Source organism: Scyliorhinus torazame, chromosome 11 (assembly GCF_047496885.1).
Source record: "Scyliorhinus torazame isolate Kashiwa2021f chromosome 11, sScyTor2.1, whole genome shotgun sequence".
Classification (NCBI taxonomy): domain Eukaryota; kingdom Metazoa; phylum Chordata; class Chondrichthyes; order Carcharhiniformes; family Scyliorhinidae; genus Scyliorhinus; species Scyliorhinus torazame.
The window spans coordinates 136,197,169-136,221,559 of NC_092717.1; the positions used below are offsets into that span (position 1 = coordinate 136,197,169).

The 24,391-nt window shown below is 49.3% G+C and overlaps 1 protein-coding gene across 1 annotated transcript in view; it reads right to left on the reverse strand.

Annotated features, from left to right (window-relative positions):
* Positions 1 to 372: 372 nt before the first annotated feature.
* Positions 373 to 24,391, reverse strand: part of sntg1 (syntrophin, gamma 1) — an 807,301-nt gene continuing 783,282 nt past the window's right edge. The window contains exons 18-19 of the mRNA XM_072467795.1: positions 24,222 to 24,332; positions 373 to 2,170 (exon numbers count right to left, since the gene is read on the reverse strand). Of these exons, the coding sequence (XP_072323896.1) occupies positions 2,039 to 2,170; positions 24,222 to 24,332 (243 nt within the window). The 3' untranslated portion in view covers positions 373 to 2,038. The remainder of the gene's footprint in view (positions 2,171 to 24,221; positions 24,333 to 24,391) is intronic.

The following is a 24,391-nucleotide window of genomic DNA, read 5'->3' on the forward strand; positions in this document are numbered from 1 at the left end:
GAATCCTGCCCCAAATGTACCTCAGAAGATGCACTTATGGGGCATCTGTGAAGTCCCAATGCACTGGATCTGTGGGAATTACATGGGATGTTTGAAATCTGATGGGAAATTCCCTTGCTCCTTGGGGACTTCCAAAAAGATCTCAAACTTTGAGTTAGAGTCAGAGATTTTGGACAATTCTGAATTACTTACCTGGACAGTTACCCAGAAAATGTTCGATAGAACAATGGGTAATAATACAACGCATTCTCCAATCAGTCACACTGACACCTTTTGACTCCGCCTCGACTACCCCAACCACTTGACTATTTCCCTCCCTCCAGCCCACTTGACTATCCCCCTCCCTTCAGCTCTGACTCCCCCTGACCCAATCTGACTAACCCACACTCAACTGCATCCCCCCACCACACAAATCAAAGAATTCTTTTGAGGTGAAAATAATTTGTTTGCATTTCTACCTTATTCAGTCCAGAGCGTGCATTGGTATAGTGATTCAGGGTGGAGCATTCATTAGAAGGTTCTTTCATTAAATTTATCTGTGTGTCTTCTGTGTTTGCGGAAAGACACAGGCAATTGAATTTGTGAACAGACAGGCGGTTATCGCTTTGTTGTGGGATAGACTACATATCACTGGATTGAGAGAATCACAGGAGATATTAGTCAGTTAGGCCTCTATTTCAAGCAGTGAAAATGCTAACTTCATTCTTCACCGTGTTGATGGTGGGTTGGGTTCAATTTCAGTTTGGATTTTGTGAGGGAAATGTAGCTGGAAGATTTTCTCTGGCTTGCAGCTAGTGGAAGAAATCTACAGTGTCATCGCAGAGCCTTGTGGTAGAATTAAAGCAGCTTAAATAGTTACCTCAAAAGAGCTTTATGAATTCAATGGGAGCAGACTGGGGGAAAAATAAACAACTTGTATTTCCAAACCCAGGACAAGGAAGTATCCACAGTCATGAAGTATTTAAAGAAAATTTGAGGATTGCTTAGTCAAAAGCAAATGGAAGAATTCCCTTGCAATTGGTACCTCAAGGAATACCGAGGAGAATTAAAGTAAAATCTGGTGGGCTGTGGCATACATTTCAGGTCTGAACTTAACAACAGTGTATTTGTTTATGCAGATTTTGCATGAAATGATTTCAATCAATTTCTTGGAGGATTTATAGACATACTGGTTGTTCAGTTATTATTGATTATTGTAATGAATTTTATAAACTACCTCATATATTGTTAAATTTCTACCAGGTGTTTTTATCAGAATGATCGTACTTCAAAATGTACAGATAAATATGGAATTTACATATAGCATTCTTATGGAATTAAAATTAATGCCATACTTTAGCTAATGATGGTCATAGTGGAGAAATGTTCGCTCAACCTTAGCAGCTTGTGTAAATGGTTCACAGAAGACTAAGTTATTATTGTGATTTTTATCTATCACAATGATTTAATTTGTATTATTTTGCGCATCAGTTCATATTTTTGTAGTTCAGAGGCTTAACATGGAAACAGTATACACTTAGGACTTATTGTAAAAATAAGGGCAATTCCACTACAAAAATTATTTCACATAAAAATTATCTGCTTTGCCCATCTGATCCTTAATTTTCTAATCATCATATTCCTTATTGTAGTACCTTGGATAAAGCACATGTTCATACCACTTCAATGTCATGTAAATTCATAAAAACTTCCATCTTTGGAAAGCAGAAGTACATTGAATTGCAGAGGTGCTTTCACGGAGATACCTCCAATAAGAAATCTTATGTACATTAAATTCATCTGTGACATCCTTAATTCAGGAAGTATCTCATGATGATATTCAGTTGCAGTCCATGAGGAAACTTCAACACAGTACGAAGATGAATAAAGGTACCATCTCTGTAAACTCTTCAGATTTCAGTTCAACTCACTCAGCGACTGTCTGCAAAATATGGCGCAGGAGAGGAATGAAAGCTGACAACATTTCTCCTGAACTGGACGCCTGGTACTGGAATCCCTCATGGCTGTGACATTTTCAAAATGGATAGAAAGGAGTCTGTCAGTTACTGTACTTGGCCTTCCCAACAATAGGCTGACATCCAACATAGAGAGGATCCATGCAAGCAACTTTCGTAGCAAAGAAGGAGTGTATACAGTGCAGTACTGCAAAAAGGTTGGAAAATTCCAGCTCCTGCAATCAAAAAACAGAAGGAAAAAATATGTATATATTCAATTATAGCATTGTGGTTTTTGACTGAAGCATTAAATAAAATGGTAATTCGAACCCTGCCTGTCAGCAGACACCAGATGGGCATCGTTAAAATTACTCACATGACTCAGTTGCCAACACCGGTCACAATCCCACATGTTACAATTTTAACCTGCTTTAGCTGAACAGGTGACAAGGACTCCTGTAAACAAATCAATGGCTTCCTTCATTAAACATACAAATTGGGATCGGGTGACATTTCAGGGGTGGCATGGTGGTGCAGTGGTTAGCATTGCTGCCTCATAGTGCAAGGGACTGGGTTTGATTCCAACCTTGGGTTACTCCGTGTGGAGTTTGTACTTTCTCCCCATGTCTGCGTGGGTTTACCCCAGGTGCTCCAGTTTCCTCCCACAGTCCAAAGATGTGCCGGTTAAGTGGGTTGGTCATACTGAATTATCCCTTAGTGTTGGGTTGCGGGATAGGATAGAGGAGTGAGCCTAGGTAGAGTACCCATTTGGAGGGTGGTGCAGACTTGATGGGCCGAATGTCCTCCTTTTGCACTGTCGGTAGTCTATGGAGGATTGCTCTCACAACCATCTGCTAAGTAAGATAGTGGTTACAGCTTTCTTATCAAGCTAATCTAATATAAGAGGAGTGGCACAGGGAGGGGAATTTAAAATGTTTCCTTGTAGGAATAGTTGGAACAGCTTATAAAATGTAAGCGTATTTGCCATTTCCTTCTTCCAGTTCAACGATCACAATCAAATGGACGATCGCAATAAAATGCATGTTTTAAAAAATTTTTTTTTTAGAGTACCCATTGTTGTGTTATGCTGCTTCGGAAAACACAGGCTGGTACTTGATGCAGTCTTAACTAAAGGGTGCTCCAGACTCTGAAATAAGTTCAACGTGTTTATTGATCTATTAACACAGTTCTCATAAGAGTTCGACTCTCTGCTAATCGAACTGTAGTAACTCAGTTATACTGTACCAGCTTGCTGTAAGCCATGTGCTGGGGTGTGATGCTACTGATCAACCCTGTCTAACTCTCTAGATGTCTGTCTGTCTGTGCAGAGAGGCAGGGTGTGAGTGCCTCATCCCTTTTATAGTGTTTATGTCATGCCCCCTTGTGGTGATGCCACCTCTGAGTGTCCTGACTGCCCATTGGTTGTGTCCTATTCTGAGTGTTCATTGGTTGCATGTTTGCATATCATGACATCTCCCCTTTTTTTTTTAGATGTGTATTCATGTGAATGTGTCTGTCTAATGTGACTGACTGAGGAATACAGAACAGAACAAATGCTCATAAGTCCAGTCTCTGAGGCTTGCGTCTGATCCTCGTCGACCGCCGGAGAGGTGGTGGAGGGGATGACGGTGTCTTGACAGGTGAGTGGGAGGTACGACTGGTGGCCTCGTAGTTCGAGGTGTCTGGAGGTGGCAATTCGACATGTGGAAATGGAGGGGAAAATGGTTGTGGGCAAGCAATTTTTTGCAGTGCCCTTCGATTCCTTTGCACAATGGAGCCATCAGCCATACGTATGACACAGGATCTGGGCGCGGCCTGTTGAACAACGACAGCAGGAGCAGACCACCCACCAGCCGGTATCTTAATTCTGACCGTGTCTGCCGGGGATAGCACGTCCAGATCGGTGGCATGTGCGTCATAGCCCTGCTTCTGGCTGTCGCAAAGCTGCTGCATCTGCTGCAGCACCGGGAGGTGATCAAGGTTGGGCAGGTGTATAGCTTGAAGCATCGTCCGCAGGTTCCTGTTCATCAGCAGTTGAGCTGGCGACATGCCAGTGGACAAGGGAGTCGCCCGGTATGCAAGTAGTGCAAGGTGTATGTCAGAAGCGGAGTCCGAGGCCTTGCGGATGAGCTGCTTAACTTTGCCATTGGACTGTGGATAGTGCGGACTGGAGGTGACATGCCTGAAATTGTAGCTCTTGGCAAAAGTGGACCATTCTCGGCTGTGGAAGCACGGGCCATTGTCGCTCATGACGGTGTTCGGGATGCCATGCCGTGAGAATGTCTCTTTACACGCTTTGATGACGGTCCGTGCGGTGAGGTCTGGCAGCTTCAGCACCTCAGGATAGTTCGAAAAGTAATCGATGATTAAGATATAGTCATGACCATTCACGTGGAATAGGTCAATGCCAACCTTGGACCACGGAGCGGTCTCTAGGTCATGTGATTGGAGCGTCTCCTTGCTCTGCGCTGGTTGGAACCTCTGACAGGTTTCGCAGTTCAGGACCATGTCCGTAATGTCCTGGTTGATGCCGGGCCAGTAGACAGCTTGCCGGGCCCTGCGTCTGCACTTTTCTACGCCCAGGTGTCCCTCATGAATCTGCCGCAGCACCATGCTCTGGAAACGTAACGGGATGGCTATCCTGTTCAGCTTGAGCGGGATGCCGTCGATTAGCGTCAGGTCGTCCTTGACGTTGTAGAATTGAGGGCATTACCCTTTTTGCCAGCCATTGCTGAGGTTGTGGGTGACTCGCTGCAACAGGGGGTCTTTGGCCGTCTCTTCTCGGATGAGAACGATCTTCTCATCTGTTGCCAGGAGAGCGCTTGCACACAGTTGTACCTGCGATTCAATGTGCTGGATTATCTCCAGTGGTTCGTTGGGTGAATTGACTGAGCGGGACAATGCATCGGCGATGATGAGCTCCTTGCCAGGTGTGTACACCAAATTGAAATCATACCTCCGGAGTTTGAGCAGAATTCTCTGCAAACGAGGCATCATGTCGTTCAGGTCCTTTTGGATGATGTGGACCAGAGGCCTATGATCCGTCTCAACAGTAAATGTTGGCAAGCCGTAGACATAATCATGAAATTTGAGGATGCTGGGGATAAGACCTAAACACTCCTTCTCAATCTCTGCATATCTGGTCTCAGTGGGTGTCATTGCCCGTGACGCGTATGCTACTGGTACCCAGGATGACGTGTCGTCTCTTTGAAGCAACACCGCCCCAATCCCATCCTGACTCACATCTGTGGATATCTTGGTCTCTCGGTTTGGGTCAAAGAATGCAAGGATGGGTGCAGTGGTGAGCTTGGCTTTTAGCTCCAGCCACTCTGTTCGGTGCTCCGCCTTCCACTCAAAGCTGGTTGAATTTTTCACCAGGTTGCCTCGGGCTGTGGTGTGTGTGGCCAAAGTCGGGATGAACTTGCCATGGAAATTGACCATTCCCAGGAAGCGCAGTACTGCCTTCTTGTCCTCCGGGACTTTCATTGCCTCAATGGCTTTAATTTTGTCTGTGTCCGGGCGCACACCGTATTGCGAAATCTTATCGCCCAGGAACTTCAGCGTGGATGTCCCAAAACAGCGCTTGGACCTGTTTAGCTTGAGGCCATGTTCATGTATGCGTCGGATACTTTCTTGTGTCACGACACATGTTCCTCTGGGGTTGTGGACCAGATTATGATATCGTTAACGTAGACACGAACCCCTTCTATTCCCCTCATCATCTGTTCCATGATACGATGGAAAATCTCTGATGCCGAGATGATGCCAAATGGCATTCGGTTGTAGCAGAATCTGCCAAAAGGCGTGTTGAAGGTGCAGAGCCTTCTGCTCGATTCTTCAAGTTGGATTTGCCAAAATCCTTGGGATGCGTCCAATTTTGTGAAAAACGCACGTGTGCCATCTCACTCGTAATTTCTTCTCTCTTTGGGATGGGGTAGTGTTCCTGCATAATGTTTTTGTTTAGATCCTTGGGGTCAATGCAGACGCGTAGTTCCCCCGAAGGCTTCTTTACGTACACCATCGAGCTGACCCAGTCGGTTGGTTTTTGTTGTAGACTCGTGAGCTCTGCCTTCAGGCGCTCTCTCAGTGGAGCATGGACACGTCGTGGTGCGTGGACCACTGGCTTGGCATCAGGCCGCAATAGAATCTTGTACTCGTACGGCAGAGTGCCCATCCCACTAAATACATCTGGGTACTGGGTGAGGATGTCGTCGATGCTGACCTGAAGATCCGAATGGGACGGCGTCATGGTGTAGGCCCTTTGAATGAGGTTCAGTTGCTTGCAGGCGTGCGCACCAAGCAGGGACGCCCTGTCTGGTTTAACAATCTCGAAGCGTAAGCTTGCTTGTGAGAGTCGGCTGGACACCTGCAGATGGCAGGACCCCAGTGCCTTGATTGCGTTTCCATTGTAGTCCAGGAGTTTGCAGGCAGTTGGAAGGATTGTGGGGGGCTTCTTGATTCTCTTGAAGTCCACCTGCGAAATCAGGTTGGCGGAGGCACCCGTGTCCAGTTTGAACTGGATGGGGCAGTGGTTGACCTTCATCACTGCATGCCATTTGTCCTCGGAATCCACGGCCAAGATTGATTGGACTCACGATGTGTCCGGTGCGGCATATTCGCACTTCGTAATAATGCCCACTCGGTAAATGTTGTCCAGGTATCCGTCGCACTGCCTGGATCAGAGTCATGCATTCGGTGTTGCACACTTCTGATGCACCGCTGTTGGAATTGGGAGCACTGGCTCCTGACTGATGGTGCAGATTTGCACAGGGCTGCATAGTGGTTTGGTGTCCCACAGTTTAAACAGCGTTTGCCTCTTGCAGGGCAGTTTTTAAAAAAAATGGGCGGTGCCCAGTTCACACACGTCATGCGTCATGCTGCACAGTGCGTCGTTGCGCATGCGCGGTGCGGTTCTCGGACATCTGCACCTGCGCAGTGCGGTTTTCGGCCGCTTCATGTTCCTGATCTCATTGCTCATGCGTCGGGCTCCGGGAAGAGCGTGCAAAATGGCCGCCTTCGTCAATGTGGAGGCGCTGCATCCAGCAGATGGCCTGAACACTATCCATCTCGTGGGAAGCTTGTTTTTCACTTTCTGCCATTTTGTACTGTGAATAGCGATTTTTAGAGTGCTCATGCACAGTACACGTTTCAATCGCGACTGGCAGGGTCATGTGCTTGATTTTCAACAATTGCTCTCACAGAGGATTAGCGTGGACTCCAAAAACGATTTGGTCTCTGATCATGGAGTCAGTGATATCACCGAAGTTGCAGGATTGCGCTAGCAGTCTAAGGTTTGTTCGATAGGAGTTGAAGGATTTGTCTTTACCTTACATCCTCTGCTTGAAGATGTAGTGCTCGAAGATTTTGTTGGTGTCCACCTTGCAATGGCTGTCAAATTTGTCCAGGATGGTTTGGTACTTCATTTTGTCCTGCCCTTCGGAAAAGTGAAAGGAATTGAAGATCTCTATCGCATGGTCACCCGCAGTGGTGAGTAGAAGAGCTGTCTTCCGAGCATCGGTCGCGTCATTGAGGTCGGGTGCTTCCATGTGTAGTTTCTGCTTGAATGACCGCCAGTTGGCAATAAGATTGCCGATGGTCCTGAGCTGATGACGAGCCTGAATCTTGTCCATTGTGCCTGTATTCAGTAGCTGGTCGTCACAGATCTTGCTGAGTGGAACTAAATAGATTGAACTGTTGAACCAGTCACTCCTGGTATCATGTAGTGTTTTGCTGCTTCGGATAACACAGGCTTCTACTTGATGCAGTCTTAACTAAAGGATGCTCCAGACTCTGAAATGAGTTCAATGTGTTTATTGAACTATTAACACAGTTCTCGAATAAGTTCGACTCTCTGCTAATCTAACTGTAGTAACTCAGTCTAACTGTATCGGCTTGCTCTAAGGCACGTGCTGGGGTGTGATGCTGATCAACCCTGTCTAACTCTCTAGATGTCTGTCTGTGGAAAGAGGCAGGGTGGGAGTGCCTCATCCCGTTTATAGTGTTTATGTCATGCCCCCTTGTGCTGATGCTACCTCTGAGTGTCCTGACTGCCCATTGGTTGTGTCCTATTCTGAGTGTTCATTGGTTGCATGTTTGCATATCATGACACCCATTACTTTCTTTTCCAATTAAAGGGCAATTTAGCGTGGCTAATTCACCTACCTTGCACATCTTTGGGTTGTGGCGGTGAGATCCACGCAGACACGGGGAGAATGTGTAAACTTCACATGGATAGTGAGCCGGGCCCAGGATCGAACCCGGGTCCTCGGCGCCATGAGGCAGCAGTGCAACCACTGCGCCACCGCGCTGCCCTTAAAATGCACATTAACCCAATTCTAGCACAAAGCTTCCCAGTGATTGCAGATTGATAACTGCATCCAAATATGGAAAACTAACAACAATACAACAGCAGCTTGTATTTACTTACTACCTTTGATGTTCAAAAATATTCCAAGGTATTTTTTAGAATTCTAACTAAACACAAAGCTATTAGAAGAGACATGAGAAAATGTAACAAATGCTTGACTGGAGGTAGGTTGTAAGAAGATAAAGGAGTCAGAGAGAGCATTTGGGAGGAAATTCCAGAGCATGGAGTTTCGAAAGTTTCAGCTATGATGGGTTTAATAGATTTTGAGATGTACAAAAGGAGAGATTTAGAAATGCAAAGATCTTAGATGGAGCAGATTACAGAGATGGGAGGGGTGAGGTCAGGACTGATTTTAAATGCAAGGATGGTATTTTAAATTTAAGCCAGTTGAAGGATCAGGAGCCAAAGCAGATTAGCAAAGACAGTGGAGATGGGTGATTGGGATTTGGTACAGGATAGCGTACAGGTATATTCTGCTCCTGAGCTGACCTCATAGCCTCTCCATCACCAACAATGTCCATTACCTGTCACATTACCTGCTTCCACCTCTGTCTCAGTACATCTACCACTCTCCGGCCTCAAATTCACTGTTCCTCTGATTCATGTCTCCTGTGCAGTGTGTCTGTGTGCCTCATTACTGGAAACTGTGTTTTCTGGCATCCAAGACCAGCATTGTGAAATTCCTTTACTAAAATCCACCTCTTTATTTCACTCTTCTTTTCTACGACTCTCTGTAAAGTCCACTTCTTTGATCAAGCCTTTATTTACCTTTCCTAGTATCTCTTTCTATGACTTAGAAGTCCTTTCATTTGTGACACGATATCAAAGTTATTTTGAAAGGCCATGCCCACAGCATTAACTTTATGTCCTTGGTAATGGACTCCATTTTGTTAATTTTGCATAGTGTCTCAGAGTACCAATCGGATAATTGGGCCCTTATTCTAGCTGTTAAAATTTGACACACGTTTGTTCCGTTGTGCATACCATGAAATCAGATAAGACCACAATTCTCTGGGAGTGGTGATTAACTGATGTACTTTCTGGAAATGTCACCCTCACTGGGAGTGTTGGGGAAATAGAATCAGTCCTACAAATTATTAGTCAGAACATTAAAATGAAAATGCTGTTTAATAAAAGAAAAAGAATAACAAAGGCAAGTGGGGTAGAAGTAACCTTTAATTATGAGTTTGAAAGGATGAACTGTAATGGTATAAAATTGACATTATCGAAATAAAACTATTCCAAACATTTCAGTAGTATTATTACTGTAACACTAGAAACATTTTAAATATAGCAATGTCCATGAAATGTTCCAATGAAATGTCTGGCCTCACAGTATGTGATGGTGCATAGATTGATGATATATACCACACAGTAAAAAATCAGAGCAAATTAATTAACATTCACCAATGACAATTGTTTCCAGTTTTTGAATATTTATAATTTTTCCAGACCAATAAGACTAAAGTATCTAAGCAGTGCCAGAGTCCAGGGACTGCATAAAGTTAAGTATGTCAGCAAGTGCAGCTTGGGTCACTTTAAATTTAGGGTTCAATCTGCCTCTTTTCTAGTTAGAATATTGTTATGATCCGTTTTAAGGCAGATAACTTTAAAAAATACACTTGAATTTTCAATGACCAACTTAAACACACAAGATTTCAAGTTGAAGACCTTTACTGCAATTAAAATCAACCTTGACTAAACATTACTTTGAAGGCAACAAATATTTTAAACCACAGAAAAGGTGTCCCTTATTAGCATTTTAACACATGAAAATCCCACACCACATTTATCCATTCCAGCATGCTTTCCTCAGATTGCAGTCTTTGCAGGAACCAGTAAGCTCCGAACACGCTTGCTTCTCCCTATTTCGCTGAGTCATAACATCTAGTGCCCGTCAAAAGTCCTTTTCTTCAGGCTCCTGAGAAATCCCAAACAGGCTCACTCTGGTGATTTGTTCCCCCAACGACACCAGGTTGAATGTACAATCCATGAGTTAGGTCTTCTCAACCAGAGAGTGTCTTTTCACCCACATTTTATCTAGTCATGCTATATTTTTATGTCTGCTTAATACAAATTTATCAATCTTGAACAGCACTGGTAAACTAAACATAGGTTTTACTATAAAGATTCAAAGACTATTGTTAACAGGAAAGTACAGCTGCAATTTCTTCACACCATATGCTGGTAGTTAAACTGAAAGCTCCTCTGAACAATGTCTGGTTTAGCACAGGGCTAAATCGCTGGCTTTGAAAGCAGACAAAGGCAGGCCAGCAGAATGGTTCAATTCCCGTACCAGCCTCCCCGAACAGGTGCCGGAATGTGGCGACTAGGGGCTTTTCACAGTAACTTCATTTGAAGCCTACTTGTGACAATAAGCGATTTTCATTTTTTTCTTCTCGTCACATGGTTTACCTCCTGGCTACTTACTCATTAGTATATTCTTTCCGAGAGCAATATATCAACATTAACTTTTTTCCCCAAAATAAGAGTTCAAATACATATGTGCTAGGGTTATTTTAAAAACTATTTGCACAAAAAATAAATCTCTGTTCGAGACTTTAGAACTTTAGAGTTTTACCCCAATCACATAATGGTCTGATCATCCTGAGATTCAGACTTATCACTTAGATGTGCTTGATTTGTAAGTGTGTTGGTATATTGTGTATTGTTGGAATTCTGATTGTTGACATGACGGTCTTCTACAATTTCTCTCTCTGAGTTCACCTTCCGATGTGTTCCAGACACAATGGACGCAATCTTCCAAAAAGGGATCAAAGTCCCTGAGCAAGTGCGTTTAGTCGCACGTTTCCCAGCACTCGCAAATTGTACAGTCAATGCCATTGGCATATCATTAATGAGCCTGCCCCGGTATTCACAGGGCCTCCAGCGCTGCTCCACCTCTTCCAGGAGGAATTACCGATGGCGAGATTCACTTGTGTTATATAAAGTTGGGAAGTAGGCACCATAGCAGCTGACGGAGAGGGATGAGAGAGGACATGATCACAAAGGTGCAACAGTGGTCTGCCGGTGCTGCCACTGGCTGGAGAGGCGTTTCCCAGGGCCGGTGGGGGGGGGGGCAGGGCAAGGTTGCAATGGGCGACCAGCGAACATCATTGTTCATCATTGCCATGGCCTGCAAGTAGACAGTTTGCTGCACTACCCACTGACTGCCCACTGTGGCCCGTGGTTGCACAAAGTGACACCGGCCGTATGGGTGCCCCCCCACCCGGCCGTATGGGTGCCCCCCCCAAACACTTGGATGCCACCCTGGCAGGGTATCATGCAACCCATCCAAGGAGGACAGCCACAGTAGATCCCACAGAGCATACAGCTGGCCAGCCACCGGTAGCCCTGCCGGTAGAGACAAGTGCCGGGCATGGACGGGGCCAGGGGTGCGGTACAGAAGATAGAGTGCCGGGGGAACAGCCAAGGGTTGGTGTGGGGAAGGGACGGGTGGGGAGGATGGATGGCGTACAGGTGGGGGCAGGGGCTGCAATGCAGGCCAGGGCCACCATGTAGCCTGTTGGGCTTGAAAGGCACGGGGATACCAACCATGATAACATGTCCGCACTTTACTCCTGCAGACAATGGATTTCAGTATCCAGCCAGACATGTATGCCATCATCCTAGCTGCCACAGCCCTGGCGAACACACTGGGGGCGTACGAGCATGAGCTACTCATGGAGGGCCCTGCAGAACCGGAACTTGCCCAGAAGAACAGTGGCCACCTGGTGATCATGGTCATTCGAAGGCCTGCCAGATCGAGCATGTTGCTAAAGGTTCCTGCTGAGCAGAGGGACATGCAACATCTCTGCTGCATTATGTTGCATTGCACTGTGGGGTTATGGGGGAGGACTCCCGGTGGCCATCAAGATAATGGTCACCCTGAACCTTTATACCACGGTGTCCTTCCTGGCGCTGAGTGGAGACCTGTCTGGGATCTCACAGTTCTCGGTACACAGGAGCATCTGCATTGTAACAGAGGCCCTGGATGCCCAGTCAGCAGAAAAGATTACCTTCAACGTGGAACAAACCCAGTAGGTTGCCTGTGCAGCTGGATTCACCACTATCGCCGAAATGCCCCTGGTCCAGGGGACGGGGTGCATGCCCCCCTACGATCACCGGCGCACGAGAGGGTGGTCTTCACAAACCAAAAGGGATTCCACTCCATGAACGTGCAGTTGATGTGTGACCATGAGATGCACATCATGCATGTCTGTAGCCGATATCCGGGGACTGTGCACAAGGCCTTTACCTTGGCACACTCGACGGTTACCGACACCTTCAAGGCACACCCCAGATTGGCTCCTGAGTGACAGGGGCTATCCGCTGTGGTCGTGGCTCATGACACCTATCCAGAAGCCACAGAATCGCTACAATGAAGCCCATGCAGCAACCTTGGGGCGTCATCGACGGTGCATCGCCATGCTCAAGATGTGGTTCAGGTACTTGGAATGCTCTGGAGGGGCCCTCCAGTATAGCGCTAAGAGAATCTCCCACATAGTCGTGGCCTGCTACGTCATCCACAACCAGAGGGGTGACATGCTGAAGGAGGAGATCTAACATCTGACAAGGAGAATGCAGAGGAGGGCTAAGATGGGCAGAGCCTAGGCCGCCACAGCTGGGACAATCTAAACGGCTCCACGTTCAGCAACTAGAGGCCCTGGCCACCGGCAGCCCTACGTTCCCGTCCCACCCCACCACATCCCCCCCACGCCGCCACCACTGCCTGCCCTGTCCACCCTCCCTGCACCCCTCCCATCACCACCGCACTTGTCCACGATGAGCACATGGTTGGATGGAGTCTGACTCCTGCCCTTCGTAGCACTTTCCACCGTCCACCCTATGTGAGCTGCCCATTCCACCGCACGGTCCCATCGAACCCTTGTGGTGGTGGAGGTGGGGACGGGCTCCGGGGTCTGGTGGGGGAGGGAATGGGAGGGGGTGGGGTTGGGACCGGGGTGGTGTGCGGTGTGCAGTGGCTGCCCTGGGGTCCTTGCCCAATACCCACTCCAAGGCTACTCCTGGGCACAGGTGTGCAGTTGATGCAAGTTCTAGCGTCTCCCCTGCCACCTGGCACTGCCAGTCCTGGACGCCCCCTCTCGTCTCGACCAGGGTCTCGATACTGACGGCCATGGAGCTTGGGAGTGTGCCATGTCCTTCTAGAACTGGGCCACGTCCATCTGGAACTGTGTCACGTTATTCAGTGATCGTGCCAGGTTCCTCTGTGACTGGCTCAGGTCAATCAGCACCAGGCCAGTGTCAATGACGCCCGCAGTCATGGCCCATTATGACAAAACTGTGGAGCGCCGCAGCAATGGCTCTGGTACATAGCTGCCTGTGACAGGGCTTCCCTGTCCTCTGCCTCAGCCACCTCCCGCACAGAGTGCCCCAGGCCTTGGACATCTTAACCTAGGGCCAATACCTTCCCACCCAAGGCCTCCGCTCAGTGACTGCACTCTCTCCAGCCCAACCAACCATGTCCAATGCCCTCTGCTCAGCGGCGGTGAGGGGCTGCATGTCCGATGGGCCCCCTCTGATGTGCTGTCTCTGAGGCTGTGAGTGTGGACAGTACATGCAACCAACGAACACTCAGAATAGGACACAATCAATGGGCAGTCAGGACACTCAAGAGGTGGCATCACCACAAGGGGGCATGACATAAACACTATAAACGGGATGAGGCACTCACACCCGGCCTCTTTCCACAGACAGACAACTAGAGAGTTAGACAGCGTTGATCAGCAGCATCACACCCCAGCACGTGGCTTAGAGCAAGTGGTACAGTTAGACTGAGTTACTACAGTTAGATTAGCAGAGAGTCAAACTCATTTGAGAACTGTGTTAATAGTTCAATAAATACGTTGATCTCATTTCAGAGTCTGGAGCATCCTTTAGTTAAGACTGCATCAAGTAGAAGCATGTGTTATCTGAAGCAGCATAACACATGGAGTGACTGTTCAATCTACTTAGTTCAACTCAGCAAGATCCGTGACAACCAACTACTGAATACAGGCACAATGGACAAGATTCAGGCTCCTCATCAGCTCAGGACCATCGGGAATCTTAAAGCCAACTGGTGATCATTCAAGCAGAAATTTCAACTATACGTGGAAGCACCCGACCTCAATGGCGTGACCGATGCTCGGAAGATAGCTCTTCTACTCACCACTGCGGGTGACCATGCGATAGAGATCTTCAATTCCTTTCACTTTTCCGAAGGGCAGGACAAAACGAAGTACCAAACCATCCTGGACAAATTCGACAGCCACTGCGAGGTGGACACCAACGACATCTTTGAGCGCTATATCTTCAAGCAGAGGATGCAAGGTAAAGACAAATCCTTCAAGTCCTATCTAACTAACCTGAGACTGCTAGCGCAATCCTGTAACTTTGGTGATATAACTTACTCCATGATCAGAGACCAAATCGTTTTTGGAGTCCACTTTGATCCTCTGTGAGAGCAATTGTTGAAAATCAAGCCCATGACCCTGCCAGTCGCGGTTGAAACGTGTACTGTGCATGAGTACTCAAAAAATTGCTATTCACAGTACAAAACGGCAGAAAGTGAAAAATGAGCCTCCCACGAGGTGGAGAGTGTTCAGGCCATCACCCGGATGCAGCGCCTCCACATTGACGAAAGTGGCCATTTTGTGCGCTCTTCCTGGGGCCCGACACATGTGCAATGTGATCGGGAACACGAAGTGGCTGAAAACCGCACTGCGCAGGTGTAGATGTTCGAAAACCGCACCGCGCATGCGCAACGATGCACTGAGCGTCATGACGTGTGCGAACTGCGGCACCGCCCATTTTAAAAAAACTGCCCTGCAAGAGGCAAACGCTGTTTAAACTGTGGGAAACCAAACCACTATGCAGCCCTGTGCAGATCTGCACCACCAGTCAGGAGCCAGCGCTCCCAATTCCGACAGCGGCGCATCAGAAGTGTGAAACACCGAATGCATGACTCTGATCCAGGCAGTGCGACGGATACCTGGACAACACTTACCGCTAGGGCATTATTACGAAGTGCGAATACGCCACACCGGACACATCGCAAGTCCAATCAATCCTGGCAGTGGATTCCGAGGACGAATGGCATGCAGTGATAAAGGTCAACCACTGCCCCATCCAGTTCAAACTGGACACAGGTGCCTCTGTCAACCTGATTTCGCAGGTGGACTTCAAGAGAATGAAGAAGCCCCCCACAATCCTTCCAGCTGCCTGCAAACCCCTGGACTACAATGGAAACGCAATCAAGGCACTGGGGTCCTGCCATCTGCAGGTGTCCAGCCGACACACACAAGCAAACTTACGCTTCGAGATTGTTAAACCAGACAGGGCGTCCCTGCTAGGTGCGCACGCCTGCAAGCAACTGAACCTCATTCAAAGGGTCTACACCACAACGTCATCCCATTCGGATCTTCAGGCAAGCATCGATGACATCCTAACCCAGTACCCAGATGTATTTAGCGGGATGGGCACGCTGCCGTACCAGTACAAGATTCTACTGCGGCCTGATGCCAAGCCAGTGGTCCACGCACCTCGACGAGTCGCTGCTCCACTGAGAGAGCGCCTGAAGGCAGAGCTCACAAGTCTACAACAAAAAGGCATCATCTCCAAGGTCACTGAGCCAACCGACTGGGTCAGCTAATGATGTGCATAAAGAAGCCTTCGGGGACCTACGCATCTGCATTGACCCCAAGGATCTAAACAAAAACATTATGCGGGAACATTACCCCATCTCGAAAAGCGAAGAAATCACGAGTGAGATGGCACACACGCGCTTCTTCACAAAATTGGACGCATTCTAAGGATTTTGGCAAATCCAACTTGAAGAATCCAGCAGAAGGCTCTGCACCTTCAGCACGCCTTTAGGCAGAATCTGCTACAACCGAATGCCATTTGGCATCATCTCAGCATCAGAGATTTTCCATCGCATCATGGAACAGATGATGGAGGGCACAGATGGTGTTCGTGTCTACATTGACGATATCATAATCTGGTCCACAACCCCAGAGGAACATGTGTCGTGACACAAGAAAGTATCCGACGCATACATGAACATGGCCTCAAGCTAAACAGGTCCAAGCGCTGTTTTGGGACATCCACGCTGAAGTTCCTGGGCGATAAGATGTCGCGACATGGTGTGCGCCCGGACACAGGCAAAATTAAAGCCATCGAGGCAATGAAAGTCCCCGAGAACAAGGCAGTACTGCGCTTCCTGCGAATGGTCAATTTCCTTGGCAAGTTCATCCCGAATCTGGCCACACACACCACGGCCCTCCGCAACCTGATGAAAAAATCAACCGCCTTTGAATGGAAGACGGAGCACCGAACAGAGTGGCTGGAGCTGAAAGCCAAGCTCACCACTGCACCCATCCTTGCATTCTTTGACCCAGACCGAGAGACCAAGATATCCACAGATAGGAGTCAGGATGGCATTGGGGCGGTGTTGCTTCAAAGAGACGACACGTCATCCTGGGTACCAGTAGCATACGTGTCACGGGCAATGACACCCACTGAGACCAGATATGCGCAGATTGAGAAGGAGTGTTTAGGTCTTCTCATCGGCATCCTCAAATTTCATGATTATGTCTACGGCTTGCCAACATTTACTGTTGAGACGGATCATAGGCCTCTGGTCCACATCATCCAAAAGGACCTGAACGACATGACGCCTCGTTTGCAGAGAATTCTGCTCAATCTCCGGAGGTATGGTTTCAATTTGGTGTACACACCTGGCAAGGAGCTCATCATCTCCGATGCATTGTACCGCTCCGTCAACTCACCCAGTGAACCACTGGAGATCATCTAGCACATTGAATTGCAGGTAAAACTGTGTGCAAGCACTCTCCCGGCAACAGGTGAGAAGACTGTTCTCATCTGAGTAGAGGTGGCCAAAGACCCCCTGTTGCAGCGAGTCATCCACAACCTCAGCAATGGCTGGCAGCAAGGGCAATGCCCTCAATTCTACAATGTCAAGGACGACCTGACACTGATCGCCGGCATCCTGCTTGTGGTAAACCACTGTATTATATTGTTCTTACTATTGTATTTACTGTTCTTACTGTTTGTTACATGTCTGAGTTTCTCCCTGCTGGCTCCGCCTGTGGCTCCGCCCCTCGGGCTCAAGTATAAAGGTAGCTAACCTCCAGCCCTGCCCTCATTCTGGGACCGGCTGTCAGCAGGTATCTTTTCGCTGATTAAAGTCCCAGTTTACTCTTCCGACTCTCATCTGTCGTCATTGATGGTACATCAATTTAATCAGCTAAAATTTTAAGATGGATCCATCGCTCAAGCCTGATCCCCTGGAGCTGGACCCCCAAGTAGCCGACGTCACTGCCACGTTTGAACACTGGCTAAGCTGCTTCAAATCTTACTTTGATTCCTCCGCCGTCGCTGAGACCCACAAGCTGCGAGTCCTCAACTCCCGGGTGAGCCCGCACGTTTTCCGTCTCATCAAGGACTCTACCTCGTACGAGGATGTGATAACGCTGTTGAAGGGGCACTATGTTAAGGAAGTCAACGAGGTGTACACTAGGCATCTCCTTGCCACGAGGCGATAGCTCCCCGAAGAATCGCAAGCTGAATTTCTGCGCGCCTTGCGGGTACTCGGCCGGAACTGCAGCTGTAAGGTGGTATCGGCTGTCAAGCACACTGAATTGTTGATCCGGGATGCCTATGTCGCAGGCATAAAATCTAATTACGTCCGCCAGCGCCTACTAGAAGGGGGTACACTCAACCTCCAAGACACAGTACAGATCTCGGACTCGTTCGAAGTGGCCTTCCATAACATGGATGCCTACACCTCCGACCACGCGGCACCCACGTGGACGTCGTGGGCGCCGCCATCTCTCGACCCAGGGGCACCGCAAGCCTGTGCCGCGCAGCGACCCGCCAACTCCGGAGGCCCGAAATGTTACTTCTGTGGCCAGGGTAAGTACCCCAGACAACGCTGCCTAGCGAGGAGCGCGATCTGCAACGGGTGCGGAAAGAAGGGCCACTTCTCTAAAGTCTGCCAGGCCCGACCTGTTTCGAAACCCAGCAGCACTGCATGTAGCCAGCGGGGACTGCCCCCATCTTCCACGTCATCCGCCACGTGCGACCCGTGGGGGCCGCCAGCTTCGATGCCACCCGCCACGTGCAACCCATCGGGGCCGCCATCTTGGCCACCATCTTTGACGCCACCCGCCACATGTGACCCGTGGGGGCCACCATCTTCGACGCCACCTGCTATGTGAGACCCATGGGGGTCGCCATCTTGGAAACACCCCGCCGCCTCCTGGAACCCCTGCTCACCATACCGTACGCTGGCCTCCGCTACCCTCGTTCAGCCCACCCACCTTCCGAAGCTCGCCTTCATCACCCTCGACCAATCTCGACTTCATCACCTCACTAAATCCATGATGGCCGTCCGGATCAACGGCCACGAGACGACCTGCCTCTTCGACTCCGGGAGCACGGAGAGTTTCATTTACCCAGAAACGGCTACGGCACTGCTCCCTCCCAATTTTACCCGCGACCCAAAAATTCTCCCTGGCTTCCGAATCACATTCCGTGGAAGTCCGTGGGTACTGTGTCGTAACCCTTACAGTACGGGGCGTCGAGTACAAAAATGTCAAGCTCTACGTCCTCCACCAACTCTGCGCTGCCCTACTACTAGGTTTGGATTTCCAATGCCACCTCAAAAGTCTTAGCTTGGAGTTCGATGGACCCCTGCCCCCTCTCACCGCCTGTAGCCTCTCGACCCTTAAGGTTGCCCCACCCCCGCTCTTTGCTAACCTCACCCCGGACTGCAAGCTCGTCGCCCCTAGGAGCAGTCGATGCAGTGCTTGGGACAAGGCCTTTATCAGGTCGGGGGTCCAGCGACTCCTGCGGGAAGGGATCATAGAGGCCAGTACTAGCCCCTGGAGAGCCCAAGTGGTGGTCGTCAAAACTGGGGAGAAGCACCGGATGGTCATCGACTACAGTCAGACGATCAACCGGTACACGCAGCTTGATGCGTACCCTCTCCCCCGCATATCTAACATGGTCAATCAGATTGCGCAGTACCGAGTCTTCTCCATTATTGACTTGAAGTCCCCGTACCAAAAGCTCCCTATCCGCCCGGAGGACCGGCAATATACAGCCTTCGAGGCAGATGGCCGCCTCTACCACTTCCTCAGTATCCCCTTCAGCGTTACCAATGGGGTCTCGGTCTTCCAATGGGAGATGGACCGAATGGTTGACCAGTACGGGCTGCGGGCCACATTCCCGTATCTGGATAATGTCACCATCTGCGGCCATGACCAGCAGGACCATGACGCTAACCTCCAACATTTCCTCCACACCGCCAAGCTCCTTAACCTCACAAACAATAAGGAGAAATGCGTTTTCCGCACAACCCGCCTAGCCGTCCTTGGCTACGTTGTGGAAAACGGAGTCCTAGGGCACGATCCCGACCGCATGCACCGCCTCCTGAAACTTCCACTCCCCCACTGCCCCAAGGCCCTGAAGAGATGCCTGGGGCTCTTTTCCTATTATGCCAAGTGGGTCCCCAATTATGTGGACAAGGCCCGCCCACTCATTAAATCCACCATTTTTTCCCTGACGGCTGAGGCCCGCCTGGCCTTCAACCGCATCAAAACAGATATTGCCAAAGCCACGATGCATGCAGTAGACAAGTCCATCCCGTTCCAGGTGGAGAGCGATGCGTCTGACTTTGCTCTGGCCGCTACCCTCAACCAGGCGGGCAGGCCCATTGCCTTCTTCTCCCCTACCCTCCAGGGCTCCGAAATTAGACACTCCTCCATCGAAAAGGAAGCCCAGGCCATTGTGGAATCTGTGCGACATTGGAGGCATTACCTGGCCGGCAGGCGATTCACTCTCCTCACTGACCAACGGCCGGTTGCCTTCATGTTCAATAATACACAGCGGGGCAAGATCAAGAATGACAAGATCCGAAGGCAGAGGATCGAACTCTCCACCTATATTTATGATATCTTGTATCGACCTAGGAAGCTCAATGAGCCCCCAGATGCCCTATCCCGCGGTACATGCGCCAGCGCACAAGCAGACCGACTTCGGGCCCTCCACAATGACCTGTGTCACCCGGGGGTCACCCGTATTTTTCATTTTATCAAGGCCCACAACCTGCCTTACTCCATCGAGGAGGTCTGGACCATGACCAGGGACTGCCAGGTCGGCGCGGAGTGCAAACCGCATTTCTATCGGCCGGACAGAACACAGCTGGTAAAGGCCTCCAGCCCCTTTGAGTGCCTCAGCATCGATTTCAAAGAGCCCCTCCCCTCCACTGACCGTAATGGTGAGTACTGATGAGTACTCACATTTCCCTTTCGCCATCCCGTGCCCTGACATGACCTCTGCCACAGTCATCAAGGCCCTGCACGGCCTCTTCACCTTGTTCCGTTTCTCCACTTACATCCATAGCGATCGGGGTTCCTCCTTCATGAGTGATGAGCTGCGTCAGTTCCTGCTCAGCAAGGGCATCGCCTCAAGCAGGACTACCAGCTGCAACCCCCGGGGAAACGGACAGGTGGAGAGGGAGAACGCGATGGTCTGGAAGGCCGTCCTTCTTGCCCTACGGTCTAGAAGTCTCCCTGTCTCCCGCTGGCAGGAGGTCCTTCCGATGTGTTCCATGCCATCCAGTCGCTCCTGTGTACCGCCACCAATGCGACACCTCACGAGAGAATGTTTGTCTTCCCCAGGAAGTCCACCTCAGGGGTCTCGCTTCCATCCTGTATGACGGTTCCAGGGCCCGTCCTCCTCCGGAAGCATGTGAGGTGTCACATGTCGGATCCCCTGGTCGAACGGGTCCTTCTCCTCCATGCTAACCCCCAATATGCCTACGTGGCACACCATGACGGGCGGGAGGACACAGTCTTCCTTCGGACTTGGCACCCGCAGGTTCCCCAGCGACCATCACCACTACCCCCGACTCTACACTGTCTCCCTCCGTTGCTACTCACGACTCTACATCGTCTCCCTCCGTTGCTACTTATTCGGAAGACGACACGCTCCTGGACACGCAGGCCTCAACACTTCATCCAACACCAGTGTCCTCACCACAGCCGGGACTGAGGCGATCACAGCAGAAGGTCAAAGCCCCCCCGACAGTCTCGATCTCTAATTCACCCCGATGGGGGTCAATATGGTAAACCACTGTATTATATTGTACATACTGTTCTTACTAATTGTACTTACTGTTCTCACTGTTTGTTACATGTCTGGGTTTCTCCCTGCTGGCTCCGCCTGTGGCTCCGCCCCTCGGGCTCAAGTATAAAGGTGGCTAAGCTCCAGCCCTGCCCTCATTCTGGGACCGGCTGCTAGCAGGTATCTTTTAGCTGATTAAAGCCACAGTTTACTCTTCCGACTCTCGTCCTTGGTGTGGTACATCACTGCCCAAGCTGGACAGGATAGTCATCCCGCTACGTCTCCAGAGCATGGCGGAGAAAAGTGCAGACGCAGGGCCCGGCAAGCTGTCTACTGGCCCGGCATCAACCAGGACATCACGGACATGGTCCTGAACTGCGAAACCTGTCAGAGGTTCCAACCAGCGCAGAGCAAGGAGACACTCCAACCACATGATGTAGAGACGTCTCCGTGGTCCAAGGTTGGCACTGACCTATTCCACGCGAATGGTCGCGACTATATCTTAATCATCGATTACTTTTTGAACTATCCTGAGGTGCTGAAGCTGCCAAACCTCATCTCACGGACCGTCATCAAAGCGTGTAAAGAGACATTCTCACGGCATGGCATCCCGAACACCGTCATGAGCGACAATGGCCCGTGCTTCCACAGCCGAGAATGGTCCACGTTTGCCAAGAGCTACAATTTCAGGCATGTCACCTCCAGTCCGCACTATCCACAGTTCAATAGCAAAGTTGAAAAAGGGGTGCACATCATTAAGCAGCTCATCCGCAAGGCCTCGGACTCCGCTTCCGACATACACCTTGCACTACTTGCGTACCGGGTGACTCCCTTGTCCACTGGCATGTCGCCAGCTCAACTGCTGATGAACAGGGACCTGCGGACGACGCTTCCAGCCATACACCTGCCCAACCTTGATCACCTCCCGGTGCTGCAGAAGATGCAGCAGCTTCGCGACAGCCAGAAGCAGGGCTATGACGCACATGCCACCGATCTGGACATGCTACCCCGGCAGACACGGTCAGGATCAAGATACCGGATGGTGGGTGGTTTGCTCCGGCTGTCGTTGTTCGATAGGCCGCGCCCAGGTCCTATATCATAAGTATGACTGATGGCTCCATTGTGCGAAGGAATCGAAGGGCACTGCGAAAAGTTGCTTGCCCACAGCCACTTTCCCCTCCATTTCCACATGTCGAATTGTCACCTCCAGACACCTCGAACCACGAGGCCACCAGTCGTGCCTCCCACTCGCCTGTCAAGACACTGTCCTCCCCTCCACCACCTCTCTGGCGGTCGATGAGGATCAGACGCAAGCCTCAGAGACTGGATTTATGAGCACTTGTTTTGTTTGTTCTGTTCTGTATTCCTCAGTCAGTCACATTAGACAGACACATTCACATGCATATACATCTACAAAAAATAGAGGGGGGAGGTGTCATGATATGCAAACATGCAACCAATGAACACTCAGAATAGGACAAAACCAATGGGCAGTCAGGACACTCAGAGGTGGCATCACCACAAGGGGGCATGACATAAACACTATAAACGGGATGAGGCACTCACACCCTCCCTCTTTCCACAGACAGACATCTGGAGAGTTAGACAGGGTTGATCAGCAGCATCACACCCCAGCAAGTGGCTTAGAGCAAGCTGGTGCAGTTAGACTGAGTTACTACAGATAGATTAGCAGAGAGTCAAACTCATTTGAGAACTGCGTTAATAGTTCAATAAACACGTTGAACTCATTTCGAAGTCTGGAGCATCCTTTAGTTAAGACTGCATCAAGTAGCAGCCTGTGTTATCTGAAACAGCATAACACAACAGTGGCCTTTGTTCACGGAGTACTCCTCCTTCGGCCAGAAGGGAAGCCTTGCCCACGCCCCCCACCCCCCCCCCTCCCCACCCCCACCTCCCCCATCTCCAGACACCCGCTGGCAGGGTTTCTCTGCCAGTCTCCCCGTGCAGTGGAGGACTGTGTCAACGGCAGTAAAATCCTGATGTCATTGTAAAATTGGTCAGTTATATAAATAATTGGCTGCCCATCTTGCGGTTGTGAGCAGACGAGCTGCCATCATTCCCACTTCTGGGAATATCTGTGGATGGCGGGAAAGTGTTGGGATACCCTCCTGACACCTTCCGCCACAATTTTGTACCCTCTCCCACCGGTCTGCCTTTTTGTGGATGGGGGAGATAACATTCAGCTCCTGGGGAGAACATCGATTTCAGGTCGATCTTAATGGAATTGAACATGCACATTTTCATTTTGTTGGTCAAAGTCCCCCCAACAAAGCTGTTCTCCAAATACTCATAGGGCAAAATCAAATTCTGTAGAGTTGATTTTTAATATATTTTCTCCATAGAAACATGACACTGCTGCACACAATTTCCTCAATTTATGTCACATGTCAGTGGTCTGATTTCCAGAAGCCAACCTGAATAGACTTTAGATTATAACTGTGCACATGGGAACCATGTGACATGCTTTCTGGGACCCATTCTCCAGCTGAAAACACAGGCATTGTAATCACTTCTCTGGAGGATGCCAAAGTATCTAATTGAATAACACATGTACTTTTCAGCTGAATGTTCTCTTGGGAAAGTTCACTCGTTCACCTCAGCCTTTTCAATCTGTTGCATGAAGTGGATGGGTTAACCTGTCTCACTTTCAATTTTGATGAAAGCATTTATAAATGCACCACATTTTTTTTAACCACCATTAACACAGATTTGTCTGGTCTGACACCAGTTTTACACCACATTACCTTTGCTTCAATTTGTTTTGTGTCGATGTTCTGGAATAGAAACTTAATCTTACTTTTCCCATCATCTGAAGACCCTTTGAGCTGTGAAAATTTGTATCTCCAGAGAACAACCTGCAAAAACATGGGAAGAAAAAGTCAACAGCAAAGAGGTTGTTGGGTGAAACAATGCT